At 41.4% G+C, this 16,850-nt stretch overlaps 1 protein-coding gene across 1 annotated transcript; it reads left to right on the forward strand.

Annotated features, from left to right (window-relative positions):
• Positions 1-217: 217 nt before the first annotated feature.
• Positions 218-8,781, forward strand: SET (SET nuclear proto-oncogene). The gene is made up of 8 exons (XM_034793893.1): positions 218-556; positions 2,165-2,222; positions 3,233-3,375; positions 4,071-4,174; positions 4,356-4,469; positions 6,362-6,532; positions 6,631-6,777; positions 7,836-8,781. The coding sequence occupies exons 1-8, from the start codon at positions 484-486 to the stop codon at positions 7,857-7,859; spliced, it is 834 nt and encodes a 277-aa protein (XP_034649784.1). The 5' UTR covers positions 218-483; the 3' UTR covers positions 7,860-8,781.
• The last annotated feature ends 8,069 nt before the right edge of the window (positions 8,782-16,850 follow it).

Genomic DNA, 16,850 nt, shown 5'->3' on the forward strand with positions numbered 1-16,850 from the left:
TGGTGCGGCTGCGCACAGAGCTGACCGCCCCCTATGTTCAGGACGGGAGGGGGGGTGTCTACGCCTGCGCATAACCGCGCTTGTCTCCCATGCCCGAGTGGTGTTTTCTGCGCCTGCGCTATGCGCCTCCCGCTCCCCAGTGGCCGGGAGGGGGGATTGCTGCGCGTGCGTAGTGTGGCCCTCGTACCCCTGTGCCCCGGAGGGGGGGGTTGCTGCGCCTGCGCACAACGCTGCCCGCCCCTCGCTAGCAGTAGCAGCAGTAGGAGGAGGCGGTGTTGGTCCCGGCTGGGGCGATAGCGTGAGGGTGCCCGAGCGCCGCTGTTGCCCCCTTTTATCCGGGAGCCCCAGGTCCGGGCCGAGGAGGAGGAGGCGTCCCGGCCGCGGAGGGAGTCCGAGCGGCGGCAGCAGCAGGAGTCTGTGCCCGGCCCCCCCTGCGCCCAGTCCCGTTACAACCCCCTCCCTCCGCGCTCCGCAGCCACCAACATGTCGGCGCCGGCGGCCAAAGTCAGTAAGAAGGAGCTGAACTCCAACCACGATGGGGCCGACGAGACCTCAGGTGAGGCCGGGACGGGGGAGGGAGGGGAATGGCGGCGGCGGCCGCCGCGGCCTCCTCCCCACACGGCGCTGCACCGACCGCCATTTTCCCCAGCCACACGGGCCGCGGCCGGGCCGGAGGCGGGAAGAGCGCGGGGTCGGCCGGGCGGATGTGCAGGCCTCAGCCGCGGCAAGAGGAGGCCATGTTAGCGCCCTTTTGTCTGTACTGCCCGGCCTCCTTCTCCACGGGCGCGGGCGGGGGGCGCTGCGGCCAGCGCGGAGCAGCGGGACCCCCCCCCTCCTGGAGCAGCATCCGCGGAGCCTCATTGTGCTCCGCCGCCGCCATGATGCTTCGCCGCCTTCTGGTCTCGGAGCCGCTACTGCTGCATGGTGCTGCCCGGCCGCGCAACGCGGGGATGGAGCGGCGCTTTCTCCGTGCCTGGTGTGGCCCGCCCGGCTGGGGAGCCACGCGCTACTCGTGCAGCCGCGGGATGCGGCTGCCCGCCCGTCCCCACGTGCGATCCTAGCAGCCCGGGTGTATGGAGAGGTCGGTACTCGGTTCCCCGCACCGTGGGGTTTGCATCAGTCGCCGCCATAGGGGGGACTTGCCCCCCCCCCCCGGTAAAGCCTGTCGGTTCCCGCCACCCATGGATCTTAACTTGTTTGGCTGGGGGTGTGGAGGTGCTCATGGCAACGAGCCTCCAGGCCAGCAGCTCTTCGCTGTGCCCGGTTCCTTTCACACACGTGCTTCCCGCACCTGAGTTTTCATGTGTAATGGGGGCGGGGGAGAGAAGACAACACCAATCTACCCATCTCCGGCCGCACGGTGGGGGTAGGGCTTGGCTCTGAGACCCCCACAGGAAACAACTATCCAATAACACGAAATCCTGTGTGTTCGCAAACTAATCGGGGGAGGGTTGCCTGTTCCGCACTTTTACAGCTGCTTCCCGCTACCTTTAGTTAATCTTAAAATACTTTAGGCAAACAGCCATTCCTTAATCAAGAGCTCCAGCAGCCTCTGCCGAGTTAAAGTTCTGATTAGAAAATATCCACTTCACAGGGGTTTTGAAATATTTACCCCAATCTCTTCTGAAACATGCCTTTTAATTGTGGAAAACAGCATTCCCAATTGTACTGTTTTAATTAGCGTTTTATATCTTCTTTTTTTTTTCTTTAGTATTAAGTTCACTTAACTGATTCAATGTCTGTAAATGTGTTCAGTTTAGAAAGAATGATTTGGTGTATAATTTTAGTAAATTATTAAACTATTGTTGTTTCAACAGATCGACTATAAAATTTACCAAGTGTATATGACTATATATTGTGAATTAGCATGGTACCTGGTTTGAGCCCCCTTTAATAATAATAATAATAATAATAAAAAAAAAAAGGCAAAGCTTTACAGCAAACTTCAGAGACTTCACTTAGCAAGTTCAGTTAGTAAAAAACAGTAGTTTTACAAGGTCAGATGAACCTTGTCGTCAAGTAGAAATAATCGTTTAAATGCCATCCAGAATAGTGGTAAAGGTTGTAAAAGTACACTTTTCTGATTTTTCTCAACTGGTGTCATACATTATTGAGATCTCTTTTCAAGAACTTACGGAGTTTGATGGATTTATTTTTCTTTCAGAAAAAGAGCAACAGGAAGCAATTGAACATATTGATGAAGTACAGAATGAAATAGACAGGTAAATTATTAAAAGAAGCTTTTCAATAATTTAAATTGTTTTAGCAGAACTGGGAAAAAATAACTCGTAATAAAAATGCTATGGTAACTGAAGTAGCGTATGTAGTTCTCACACTTTCCAAAATCTCAAAAGCATATTAGTGGTTTGACGTGATTATAAATAAAAAGCATTTACTGTATATATGATCAAAACTTTGAAGGTGTAATCTTGTGTCCTATTTAGCTGTGTACAACTAAACTAGCTGGGCCTTAAGATGTAACTTGACTTTTAATACTTGAAATAGATTGTGATGACTTTAAAATGGCTTTGACAGTATAGATCTGGCCCTCATTGCATCTATTGAAATTTACACTGGAGTGGTAAACTATATAACTTCACAGGTCACTGCCGGCTTAGGCCCTGATGCCTGCTCCAGGCAAACAGACACCCTTCTCACTACCCTCCTAAACTGACTAATGAACCTCCAAGTGGACACAGGGGTCTACCTGAGAGGAGCATTTGCAAGATTAGGACCTTACTGTGTAACAAACTCTTTTTTAAAAAAAAAAAAAAAAAAAAAATCTGTCATCTTAAAAGGCTCTCTTTGTGGTGCACAAACTTATTTTGTTTTTATCTTGTTTCTCCGGCAAATAATAGGAGGGGCAATGAGCTTGAATCTGATCCAGTATCATGTGTTAATGTTCACCAGTCTTTCTAAACTAGATATTTAGAAATTTTAATAGTGTTCTGCTTTCAATTTAGAGCCCAACCTTGCAAATGCCACAGAGCATAGTGTTTGCTAGTGGTGTAGTTTCTGTTGAGTCAATGGGATTACTCCTGATAGTACACACTAAATAGTGTTTGCATGATTGGACCCCTTGTTTTTGTTTGACATATTTCAGGCAGGGTTGATTAGTTTAATTAAATCATCCATTCTAGTTTTGGACTATCTACTGATTTTGCACCTTGTTTAAACTTCAGATCCCCAAGCTATGATACAGTTGTTAATGTGAATCTTTCCTTTCCTTTAGACTGAATGAACAAGCAAGTGAGGAAATTTTGAAAGTAGAACAGAAATACAACAAACTCCGCCAACCATTCTTCCAGAAGAGGTCAGAACTGATCGCCAAAATCCCAAACTTCTGGGTAACAACATTTGTCAACCACCCACAAGGTATGTTCCGGTGCTTTTGGGGGGGGGGCAATCATGGAAGTTTGTTACGTTATGTATGCATTTTAATCCTTTGGTTTAGAAAATTGCTCTTAGATTTTTGTTTTCCCCAATTAACAACAGTGACTTCTGTTTGACTATATGCCTAGAGCTTCCTTTTGAGGCGATAATGCTATCAATGGAAGCAGTTTATCCATTTCTACTTCTATTGTCCCAAAGATTTTCTTCCCCTTATGTTTTGAATCCAAGAACAAGCTTGATCACCATTATTAGGACTCCACCATTATACTTTTTATCATCCTCTTAAGTGAAAGAGAATACACCTTCAGCAACCTTTTCAGTGCTCTTTTCTGGACGGTTTTGCAGAGTATCAGAGGGGTAGCCATATTAGTCTGGATCTGTAAAAAGCGACAGAGTCCTGTGGCACCTTATAGACTAACAGACATATTGGAGCATAAGCTTTCATGGGTGAATACCCACTTCGTCAGACGCATGCACATGTATTGTAGAGAGTACTTTATAGTGACCTCTGGGGGGCAGTGGCTCTTTTGGGCTTTCTCTAAAGATGGGCTGGGACAAGTAAACAATATACCAAATGTCCTATTAATTCAACATTCCATGACAATTTCTTATAATGTTTGCTGCAAAATAACCTATATAAATAGCTTTGTAATGCAAGATTCCTAATTCTACCATAGTATCTGCACTGTTGGGGGAAGAAGATGAGGAGGCACTGCATTATTTGACCAGAGTTGAGGTGACAGAGTTTGAAGACATCAAATCAGGTTACAGAATAGATTTTGTAAGTATCATGGACAATCTTCATTTAATGTTGTGCCATTTTTATTTGCATGTAACCTGCATCAGAGAACAGTAGCATAACTTAGTATTTCAAAACTTGTAGTACTTAACATTTTTAGTTAACATATCTGGTATGCTATAGATAAATATGCAATCCTAACTTTATTCTTTCCACTCTACAGTATTTTGACGAGAATCCATACTTTGAAAATAAAGTTCTCTCCAAAGAGTTTCATCTGAATGAGAGTGGAGATCCGTCTTCAAAATCAACTGAGATCAAATGGAAATCTGGGAAGGCATGTATCTTTACTGGGGGCGGGGAGGAATTAAATAATTGCTCCACTTCAAACAGTGGCAGTGAGTGCTAGGTGCTTTACTGTCTCTGTGCTTTGATGCAAAAACAAAACAAAAAAACACACACACACACACACACAATCCATTCCTGCTGGATGAAGCCCAAGGATATAGATAGTGAGGCTGCATCTAAGCTGAGGCTTGTAGTTAATTCTCTCACTTTGTTGCACGCCAGTGGAAGTGCTAGTGAAGGCCAGTTGTCAGTATTTCTACAAGCATGTCAGTTAAACTGCTCAGAGTAGGCCTAAAAATTACAGTGAAGTGTATGGTTTAAAAAGAAAACAAATCCATACTAGTACTCCCAACCTTTTTAGGGAATTCTCCCACAGTTGATCTAACATCAGTGCTACAGTTCTCATTGTAAACAAGGCCTAATTTAAACCAGATTACAACTACCTGTCCAATTTCAATATTATGCTAAAAGTTTGGGTGGCCACTTGGTCTTTGTAAAGAAACTAGCAAAGCTTTTTATCTGAGTTGTTTTTCTAGCATTTGCCAGTTACCATCTATATAGTTAATGCTTTCTTTGTAGTTCATAAGTTACATGTACATCTTGTGGAACTTCTGAATTAGGAGCTCATTTCCTGCACCTCACAAAAGTAAACTACAATGCTGCAAATGAGTCAATTTGAATGTCATAGTTTGATCTGTTGGAAAACTGCATCACACGTCAGTCAAAATTTTAGTATTTTCCTCTGCTGTTCTGGGGTCTTCCAGCAATAACTTACATCTTGCGGTACCTTATGGTCATTCAACTAATTATTAAAACAAGCTGAGTTATTGCTGTCCATAAGATTGCATAAGCAAGTATATCTTGGGCGCAAAGTGTCTCAACAAAGCAGCAGCTAGAAGTCTGTACACATTAAGCGGCGAAGTAAAAGGTCCAGAGTAACCTCTGGATAGTCATCTGTTTTCCAGGTGTATAAGACAGGACATGACAGAGGTACTGGTCTCAAAAGGGGTGAAGTTAACTCATTATATCCTCTTGCTAGTGAATATGTTGTAGTAGCTTAAAAAGTGAGTTGTGTGGTTTTTCCCCCTTGCGATTGCTACAAAGGAGAAATAGGAAATTTAAAAGGGGGAAAACTCCAAGGATAAAAGACTTAAATCCTTAATCTATTTTATGAAGAAAACAAAGGATGAGCCCATCCTAGGGGGAGAGAAAAGCAAGAGGGGAGTGTTAAGACAATGTCTTATAAAAAGGCCTACAGGAGTGATGGGCAGCCCGTGGACCACACGAAACCCATCAGGGTAATCCGCTGGCAGGCCACAAGACAGTTTCTTTACATTAACCGTCTGCAGGGGCACGGCCGCCCGCGGCTCCCAGTGGCTGCGGTTCGCTGTTCCTGGTCAATAGGAGCTGCTGCGTGGGCTATTTGAGAGCTTCCTAAATTGCTTGTGCCTAATGTTAGCATTTAAATAGTTCTAACAAGTCTTGAAATTAGCATTTCAGTAAATGGTTTGAGTCATACCTTTGCCACTGTGTGGCTGGGAACATTAACAAAGGTCAACAGGTAGTCTTTTTGAATTGTCAGTATTTCAGTAGAGAAAGCGTGGAAAATTTGCATTCTGAGTAGCAAAAATACTTAAAATTGAGGGCTTTTTTACTACCACTGGCACTATTCATGAGAAATGGTAGCTGAAACTCCTAGCTATGTGGTGTCAACTGGTACATGCCCTTGGGGCTCTGTATAATTTTGTCTCTTACACACCTCTCCTTGAAAAAGAACAAGTAGTATTTGGTTGCGTAGATAAGCAGGTCTCCAAATGCATCTTGTGAAACATTGTCAGGAAATTCTTTCAGGAAAATTCTTAACTTTCTCTTCTTTTTCAGGACCTGACAAAGCGCTCAAGCCAGACACAGAACAAGGCCAGTAGGAAGAGGCAGCATGAAGAACCAGAAAGTTTCTTTACCTGGTTCACTGACCACTCTGATGCAGGTGCTGATGAACTAGGAGAAGTCATCAAAGATGACATCTGGCCAAATCCGTTACAATACTACTTGGTACGTGTAGAGTTGAGCTGTTTGTAACAGTGTTCTTGTGGCTATGTCAGAATTAATTTGATCAATGCAGTAACATTGTATATGTGTTTCTAATTAAGGTTCCTGATATGGATGATGAAGAAGGTGAAGGAGAAGAAGATGATGATGATGATGAAGAGGAAGAAGGGTTGGAGGATATTGATGAAGAAGGAGATGAAGATGAGGGGGAAGAAGATGAAGATGATGATGAGGGAGAAGAAGGAGAGGTGAGAACACATTTTTTTCCAAATCAAGGAGTTGAATAGATCCAATTAAATCCTGTTTAGGAACAGCATTGAATTTATCTTGTTGATAAATGTTAAGGAGTTATTGACACTCTATACAGTCTGCTGTTATGTTTTTCAGAGGGGAGTTTGTGTAGGTGGTAACAGTCCTTGCGACTTGAGCAATGATTTTAGTGTACTTAGATTTTTATTAGTGAGTTACTGGGTATTTGAGTGCTGGTTTTAACCTTATTCCATAAATAGTTTTTTTTTTTTTAATGCATCCAGTTTTACTGGGTTTCACCTATTATATACACTTTACTCTGGACTATTGCTGATTTTTCTGTGAATGTGTCCTCATTTTGGGAGTGCTAGGGATGATCCCACCTCTGCTACTTTCACAATCTCCAGTGATTTAAAGTTTGGAATTAATTCTCACCCAGTAACTGGGAATGTTGCACTGTTTCATTTGTTATAATTAATTTATTAACCATTTAGCTTTTATTATTGAGTTACATGAAACTGCCTTTTAGACAAATAGTGGGGAAGGCTTTGGACGTTATGCACGTAGACACATAAGGTGCTTGATTTTAGATGCGGTAACTAAGATCTGCTGAGCAATATTCTTCTTAGTATCTAAATAGTATTTTATTTAATCTCTTCATTGAATTTTTGACTCTCTTGTAAGTTATTTACTTAGACTTTCACTATTCTTTAAGACTGCCTAGTCAAAGCTCTGGGCACCCTTAGCAGTCTCTTCAATATTCACTTACAAATAGTTCTGTCAATTTTCATCCAAATCATACGTCCCAGCAATAACGTGGAGATCAAACTTTATCCAGCCTTACCTATTTCCATATGGAGGAGGGAGAAAACATGAGCTTTTCAACCCATCCTGCAAGAATAACTGCAGGGCTTTTTAGAGTGGTCAAAAATTCTGGTTAATTGCTGTTTGAAAGTCAAGGCTGTTTGGAGTTTGAATGTACTGACTCCCGCACCTTCTCTCCCCCCACCCTCCAAAAAAAGTGACTAGATTTTAACTGTTTCTTTTCTTTCAACAGGAAGATGAAGGAGAAGATGACTAATTAAACACTGATGGATTCCAACACCCACCCCTCCTTTTCTTACCTTTTTAATTTTTCTCCAGTCCCTGGGAGCAAGTTGCTGTCTTTTTTTTTTTTTTTTTTTTTTTTTTTTTTTCCCCACCCTTGTGCTCAGTCGCCTTGTTCTCTTGAGGTCTCTTTTTCTCTCCTCTACACCATGGTTCACCATTTTATTTTGGGGAAAATACCCTGAGCAGAATACAGTGGAAAATAAAATCTCTACCAGTTTCTGTTCCAAGTTCATTTTTATCCCTTTCTGTCTCAAAACAAAAACTGTTTATGGAATCAACACACCATGTTCTGTGGGAAAAAAGAAAACCTTCTGCTCCCTTCACTCTGCTGGAAGCTGAAGAGTGCTAGGCCCCTGTGTAGTAGTGCATAGATTCTAGCTTTTTTCCTTCTTTCTCTGTATATTGGGCTCAGAGATTACAGTGTCTCTATGTGAATATGGACAGTTAGCATTTACCAACATGTCTGTCTACTTTCTCTTGTTTAAAAAAAAATTAAAAAACTAAAAAAAATGGGGTATAGAAGGTCAGCAAGGGTGGGTTTCAGATGTTTGGGTGGGTTAAGTGGGCATTTTGACAACATGGCTTCTTCTCCTTTGGCATGTTTATTGTGATGTTTAACAAACATCCTTGCAGTTTAAGATGACACTTTTAAAATAAAATCTTCTCCTAATGATGACTTTGAGCCCTGCCACTTGATGGAGAATCAGCAGAACCTGTAGGATCTTATTTGGAATTGACATTCTCTATTGTAATTTTGTTCTTGTTTATTTTTAAATTCTTTTTTTTTTTTTTTTTTTTTTTTTGGTTCACTGGAAAGGAAAGAAAGATGCTCAGTTTTAAACGTTAAAGTGTACAAGTTGCTTTGTTACAATAAAACTAAATGTGTACACAAAGGGACTAATGGTCTTCACTGAACAAAACATGTTTCTGATTTTTCTTGCTCATTTTCCCATATATTATCAATTTTTTTTGTCTGTAGTTAATAATTTAACACTTGTTGATATGTGGTCAGAATATCTGTATTGCAAGATAACCTCATGTATGGATTTAACCTGAATTTAAATTGTTAGATGGTGTTCATATCTGGGAAAAGTGTTTAATTTAGGTGTAATTTAGCATAAATTATCTGATACTATCAATAAGTTGCTGTCAGACTTCCTATCAATCATCACTATAAATTGGCAGTCATTACTGTAATCTGCACATTGTTTCTCTTAGTTTGATATCTCCATAGGAATGGGTTGTGGTTACATTCCTTGTATGTTACATTAATGGAGTCTTTAAATGTTCCCTCGTGCACCAAAAAAAACACCTGATGCTCTAATAATAAAGAAATGTGCAGATTTAAACACTCTCATTAGTGATGTAAATGAGATACCACATATCTCTGATCTCTAATAAATCAGATCACTGAAAAGACCATGCAAACTCAAATTGAATGATCAGAGGTTAATGTTTATAATCCATTTGGTAATAACTTTCTGAGTTGAGACGTTAAATCTGTTTGAATTACACATTCAGGCTGATTGTACTCTTTTCAAACACGGAAGAATCTTACTCTGCTAAATTACATCTCACAAGGAAGTGGTTACTTTGCATGTGGAATTTCAGTGCCATACAACCTCCAATCTATGCTGTTTATATTTTCAAATATGTGAGCTAATAAAATGCAACCTGTTTTGATTTAAAAGTATCAACTGCCTAAAATCTACATCTAGAATTAACCAGAATAGCAAGTGGCAAAGTGTGATGAAACCTCTTCTAGCAATAATTAGCATTTATACAATTACTTTAAAAAGTAGAATGCCATATAAACTAACCTCATTTAAATGGATATTTTAAAACCTGTATAGAACAATTTTAGTACTAAATCATTGTATAAGTGTCTTCTCCTAATAATGGGTTCTCAGGATGGGGGTCCTCACTCTTATGGGAAAAAGATTGTTTTAGCCTGTCATAGCATCACGTATGTATTTTGTGGTGCTAGAGAATTAGTGCTATAGAGTAAGGTTATTCTCTTGAGTGGTATTCCACAGTGGGGAGAGGCACTCCTTAAAAGACAGAACCAACTCATTTTGTTCAATGACAGTTGGGTTGGACCTACTGCCCTAGTCCACTTCATTTTTTTGCATCAATTTTAAATAACTCCATCTTTTAACCAATTTAGTTACATTAAAACTGTAGACAAACTGTTGCTCTGCAGCTTGTGTAGCCATTTATGTAGTGCAAAGTAAAATGCTACTAGACCTAACTAAATTGTGCTTAGTTAGGGAGAAATCTCTATTCTATCAGAAAGAGTGCATGAACTATCTCCCCCTATATTGCAAGACCTATAAAGTTGCATAATCTGCTTTTCCCCAGGACACACACAATAAGGTGGTACAGCTGAAGACCAAAGTCAAAAAGTGAGATTGGGGGTGGGGGGGTGTCAAATGCCCCTCCAAGTTTGAAAACAAAAACTGATTAATACTATACAGGTGGCAAAACAATCCCACTATTGTGTGCAGATAGAACAGTGGTTTAACTTCCTGGTGAAACTACTCTACATTTCAGTTTTATTCATTGCAACAGTAAGAGTAAACAACCTTTGAACTGCTAGTAATACTACTTTCATTCTAGTAAACTTTTATCAGCTAGTAGTGGAAAAAATTAATTTGAGTAGGGATTAAAACACTTTCCAGATTTAAAAATACAGCCCTAAGTGCCCATCTAGTGCTCTAAGCACCTAGGTGGAAAAACTCAGTTACCTATTTAGAAGTGCCCATTCTTTGACCTGTTTCGTTAAGCTTAGTAGATACTTGTAATTACCCATCAGTGTATTATAGAAATATGTTTTTAAAGGATAGAAATGTCCTTGTAACAATTAAGGTCAAATACATGTTCTACAATTCTCATAAATTAAGATAGGAAGAGGGATCTCTAGTACATTCCTTAAAACCTTTAATCATTTTCTGAGGTAAGCTATCCTTATGAATTATCTTGGCAGAACATTTATCATGAGCTTCTCAACAGAGGTCAGAATTCTCCTATTTAAGCTAATGGATGCTGGCTTTAACTTCCAGTATGACAGATGTCTGAGTTAATGGTTTACAATTTAGAAATTGAAGCATTTAATAAAGTTTTTACATATGTATTTAACCAGTATGATATGAAAAAAACATATGGAAGAACTTTCATATTCCTATGTTTGAAGTTTAATAGATAAAGGAAGCAGAAGTGTCTGACACTCCTGTAAATTCTAATGCCAGATCTTAAACATATGCACATGGGAAATTATATATAGATTGCAGAATTAGTAAATTTAGCACAAATGTTTTCATTCCAAATGTATAGCATCTCACTTACTATTTTCTTACTAGTTGGTGTGTGAAAATGTGAATGCCAGACTTCCTCTATCAGCAGGCAGAATGGTAGGCATGTGCATGAGTGATTAGAAATTGAGGCCTATATTTATTCACTTATTGCTTTGAATTTGCAAATACTTTCCAGTTCTTTCTATTTGAAGAGAAAGTGGACCAGGTTAGTACATTTTTATTGATGCAATACCCAAATTACACCAAACACCTTAGCCACTGCCTATGAATTTTAAAACCATAATGCTGATCTTCGTTGGCTTGTAAGAAGATATTTTTATGCCTTTATTTCTGCTGTACCAATACAGTTAGAACTTTCAAGAAAGTGTTTGCTGTGACTGGTAAATAGATTAAAGGACACTCACATGTCATTTTTGGTAGAATACCCTCAATAATATAGTGATTCTTAAAAATTCCTTTTAAGTATTAGTTGAGGGTATTTTTCTATACTTAATATTTATAAAGGTTAGTAAGGACCAATTAATTAAGGCCCATATCCTGCATCAGGCTGTGTTATGGGGTAGATCTTCCAATTATGAAGTTCAGTTCTCTTTCATGGGACTGTGGGTTCAGGGAGGGTGTAATTAAAGGACTATGCACAAAGAGCTGTCAATTGCAAAAAAGAAACACAATTTTCTAAGCTTATAGTATTTTAGGAGATACTGGTCAGGTACCAAATGTTTAGAAACACATATTTCTGAGGTTAGTGTTCTCCCTTTCATTTGTCCCAGACCAGGGAGAGAAAGAGTTGCCAAAAGTTTGTTACACTTCTTGCCCTCCTTTCCTTTATTAGACAAGGACTGGAAATCCTGGTTTCACTTTAATCATATTTATCTTAGAGTGCTATTTGGTAGACAACATCTAATACATATTTTCTCCTGGTTTATGAGAGTAATTGTCATGCTTTTTGTTGAGTGAAACATACAGGCTTCTTTACTGCCTCTCTGTGCTCATTCAGTGGTAGTACTTGCTAGTCATTGAGAGTTTAGGGTCCTGGTCCTACACCTGCTGAAGTCAATAATAAAGCTTTGAGTTCTATTGGAATAGGATTAGGCCCTAAATCAAGGAAGAGACATTCAAATTCACAGGGTAGTTTTCTGAACCAGAACTTCTGCCAGGAGGTGAGTGTGTTAATTTGGGAAGGGAAGGGGATAATGATATTTTAATTTAACAGATGTGGACAGAAGTGGCTAAGGGAATTTGAAGCAACAATTGCAATTGTAGTTCAAGCTGGTCACTCGCTGAGTGCTGACCTATGAGGTTAGTAGATTCTATTCTACAATTTGAGCTGAAGATCACCTGTTACATCTAGAAGGAAGTATATCTTATATTCCACCCTCCTCCCCCTATTTTACTTCGCCCAGACAACACCCCAGTAAAGCCGTAGTATATATATAACACGGGGATAGGGCAGATCTATGAAGTCCAGGATCATCGCCTACGGTTCCTGGAGCGCTTAAGGGGGGGAGGGAGAGTGTGGTTGGAAGCAGGATGTGCAGCCTGCGAGCAAAATCGCCGATGAGGGTGGCAAATACAGAGGGACTCGGACCTGTATTATTCCCGATCATGCAAACAGCCCTCCCCGCCCCACACACGTTAAAAAAAATACATCCGAAATTTTATGCTTCGTATAATCGGTCAGTTATATGTGTCTAGCTAACAACTCACCCTTGGAGGCAGAAACACACACACAATAGAATTAAAAATGTTATAGTTTACAATTATTTATTTCCCATCTAGCCCTTTCAACCTTAACTGCGGAAGGATCGTGGTAGAATCACCACAGAAGGCGATAAGTTTTCCTGAGGCAGCAATTCACCCGTGATCAGAGACACAAAAGTACCATCAGAGTCTTCGAACTCCACATCGGTGAAGGTGGGGTCTCCAAGTCCTTAGGCTCAAGTATGATACGCCCAGCCTATTGGGGTGGAGAAAATCAAGCGAAAGGGAACGCGATTAGGAACCGGGGGGGGGGGGGAGGGAGGGAAACAAACAACTCACGGTAGAACAATTCCCCTCCCTTCAGTGAGATAAAGTAATGTGCTCCCAGTCAAGCCACCAAAAGTTTCGCTTTTGCTACTGGTGTACCATCCTGCCTGGACCCATCCACCCCCCTCCGTTTCCTTCGTTAAATATCCTTCACCGACCCCAAATTATCCTCCTCCATGTTTCAAAACATCATTGGAAAGAGTGAAATGGTGATTAGAAGAATCTCTGCTTCTCCCACACACAGAGCACAAGTGAAAGGAGTTTCATGGCCTCAGCAACCGACACGACCATCCTTTCACCCTCCTCTCTAATCGCAATCGCTAGGGACAAAGGTCCCCCGAAGGAGAATAGGAAACTTCATCCGGAGACCATATTTGCACAGGTCTCAGGGGGCTCCCCTGCGCTCCGTTCCCAACAGCAGCTCGGCCATTCTGAGGAGGCATTTACCTAGGTGGTCGCGGAACCTGGGGCAGCTGGCCAGCATCCAGGAATATCCTGGGAACCAGAAGTCATCCTCCGCCGGCCAATGCTTGTGCACTGAAGCCCTGACCAGGGTGATCACCAAGTACCTCTCCCCAGTGGGATCCTGGAAGAGCTGCACGAGCACTTTGCGTTTTCCAACAGTGACCGTCATGTTCCTGACAGGGAACGCTGTCTGGGGAGAAACTTCAGGTCCCAAACTCCGGCAACCTCGAATCCGCAGGACTCTCAGAGAATAATTAATCTTTCTCCTCCTTCTGGTCCTCAGGATCATGCTGGTGGGTTGCTCTTTGATGCTCGTCCTGGGGCACATGGTGTCTGAGAACCTCCCTGAAGCAACCAAGGGAGAGGCAGAGGGCTGCTAGCAAAGCCAATGCATGCATCCTCCTCCTCCAAGCTCGTACATGCACAAGCCCTGAAAATTAATAACTATCCAGCCCCCCTTCCTTAGGACTGATAGGCTATTCAGCCGATTGGTCCTTATTCAGTGGTCCAGTTCTCCAACATTATTAAACCTGCTTCTTGATCCCCTCCCAGTGGCTGTTCCACCTGGGGCGAATCCAAGACCTGGAAGGAGAGAAGGGAAAGATCCTGTAAAGACAGAGGCAGAGAGCACAGTGCTTTCCACAAGCTGGACTCGGACCAGGAAAACAAATCCTATCCTCTCCCCCCAGCCCGAGGCCGAATCTAAATCCAATAACCCTTGACTTCTTAACTTTCCAATAATATTTCCTTTACATGGACATTGTTTAGTGTAGAAGCATATAGTACAAAAAAAAAGTAAAAAAATACGGGACCTCTGTTACTAATAAATCAGCAGATTAATAAGGGTTAGCACAAATCTATCATTGTTTGCTTTTGTAATTTAATTCAATTTGTAACAAAAACTAGACTTCATTTATACTTCTTGTTCTGGTCAGTTTAATTTGCTAGTTCTCATACTGTAATAGTCAGGCTGCAAATCCTGCAGGGGAATGCTTAAATACAAAAAAATTAAAAACATTTAATGTAATAAAAATAATGGAAAAATTTATGTTTATATCAGGTTTTGTACACGCTTTAAAAATATGTACAATAAAAATGGGACTATTATTAACGGAAAATATCCTCTAATTGTGTATCCCATATTCCAGCTGTTAAGTTGTCGAAAGTTGTGTATCACTTCAGGACAGAAATAACCTGTTGAATGGAATAACAAACAGCACTAGATGTGGCTGGCAGCAGAAAGAGATCTTGAAGCACAAGGCTCAACCACTTGAACTGAAGGAGAATATCCTTTAAATGTTTGTAATGTAGGGTCTAAACCTGCAGTAAATCAACTCTGTTTCTATCCATGAGAGCAGTGTGAAAAACACACATTGTCTAGTTTATTATGCTATTAAAAACAACAGTCAATGTTTTTTTCTTGGATATTTTTTGATCCAGAGGTCCAATACCACTGAGAATCCAGGGCCACATTCCTGGACCTACAAGAAGAATTATGTAATGTAAGAAAGAGCCCAAAGTTAAGTACTGAAGAGGCACAGGTTACCTTCCAGATTTTAACTTATTCCCAGTCAAATAACTTTCCTAAGGTGGAGTTAAATATCTATCTTATGTAAGGAGGGATTTTAAGAGGACACCTTTGTTTTCTCATAAAAACAAATTTTAGGAAAGCTGAAAATTAAAAATTAGTGTTACACTTAAAACTGACTGTACTGTCGAATTTAAATGGAAGAGCACCTGTCTTTTTTAATCAGTGTATCAAACTGCTTTAAATCTATATGGAGTTTATAGATACAATTAATCCCTTTATATGTATTCACCAAAGGAGAACTTTATTAGGCTCCCCCTCAAAAAAAAAGTATATGGAGTTCCAAATGTATATGTGTTGTTATATTGTGAGACCCTTTGCATAGACACATAGCTACCATATGTATGGTACACTCTGGGTTTGCAGAGTGGTGAGGCCTCACACATATACCATAGAGGTATGTACAAAACTAAAGCCATATGTACTCCAAACTAGCTCCTCAGTTCAACAAGAAACAGAACTAGATTGTGCTTGTCCTTGCAGGCTATACAGTAGGGAAAAGGAAGTGTGGGGATTGTGCTGTAGTCATATAAGGGAAGAAGGTACAAGAAATCTTTTTTCCCTCTTGTGTAGGTGCATAATCCTGTGCAGCAGAAAGCACAGTTGCTGGACTGACCTGCTGCTGGCTCAAGAAGGGGGCATGCTCCCTTCTCCATGCAAAGCTATCCATGCATAGAGGAGCATTGCATGCTTCTCCATTTCAGAGGATGTCTAGGAATTCTGGCAAGCCAGCCGGAAGCATGGTGTAGCCCTCCCTTCTTCCCACCAATGCAGTCAGGCCTTTAAAACCAGTATGTTCTGTAAGATTTATGATGTTTAGAGTCACAGTCTGGCAATCCTCACAAAAAATTGTGAATCAGAATGCCAGACCCAAGAGTGGTGAGGGTGGAAAGCTCGAGATAAGGTCAGAATTAAGGTTGTCTGACCTTAATTGTGCAGGTCCATACTTTTCAATGCTCTTTTAAAAAATGTAACTTTAACATAATATATCCAAGTACGTTTATATAGAAAATGTCACCATTGCCCTAAAGTTTACTTTTTCTCCCTGAATGAACTGATGAATATTGACAACCTTAATCCATCTTAACTAAGTTTTTGCCTGGCAATGTGTTAATATTTAGGAGGCACCTTACAGCCTCTTCCCTATTTAATTATTGACTCCTTCCCTCTTGGATCTCTGAACCCTTAGTAGATAGTGCTGGATTTACACATCCTGTCAGGTGTTGTTCGGATTCCTGGATCAAGAGAAGGTGGCACAGGGTTGCTGGATTCCCCAGGAAGTAGCATTAGTAGGGTTACCATATTTCAACAAGCAAAAAAGAGGACGGGAGGAGCCCCGCCCTAGCCCCGCCCCTGCCCCTCCCACTTCCCGCCCCCCCAGAACCCCCAACCCTCCCCCCGTTCCTTGTCCCCTGACTGCCCCCTCCTGGGACCCCTGCCCCTAACTGCCCCCCGGGACTCCACTCCCTATCTAAGCCTCCTTGCCTCTTGTCCCCTGACTGCCCCAACCCTTATCCACACCCCCACCCCCAGACAGACCCCTGGGACTCCCACGCCCCATCCAACC

Source organism: Trachemys scripta, chromosome 17 (genome assembly GCF_013100865.1).
Source record: "Trachemys scripta elegans isolate TJP31775 chromosome 17, CAS_Tse_1.0, whole genome shotgun sequence".
Classification (NCBI taxonomy): Eukaryota; Metazoa; Chordata; order Testudines; family Emydidae; genus Trachemys; species Trachemys scripta.

Excerpts from the sequence above, each read along its gene's own strand:
- SET (XM_034793893.1), top strand. The coding sequence starts at position 484 with ATGTCGGCGCCGGCGGCCAAAGTCAGTAAGAAGGAGCTGAACTCCAAC. Across the intron at positions 4,175-4,355 it reads CAGGTTACAGAATAGATTTT|TATTTTGACGAGAATCCATA; the intron begins GTAAGTATCATG and ends TCCACTCTACAG. Across the intron at positions 6,533-6,630 it reads ATCCGTTACAATACTACTTG|GTTCCTGATATGGATGATGA; the intron begins GTACGTGTAGAG and ends TTTCTAATTAAG.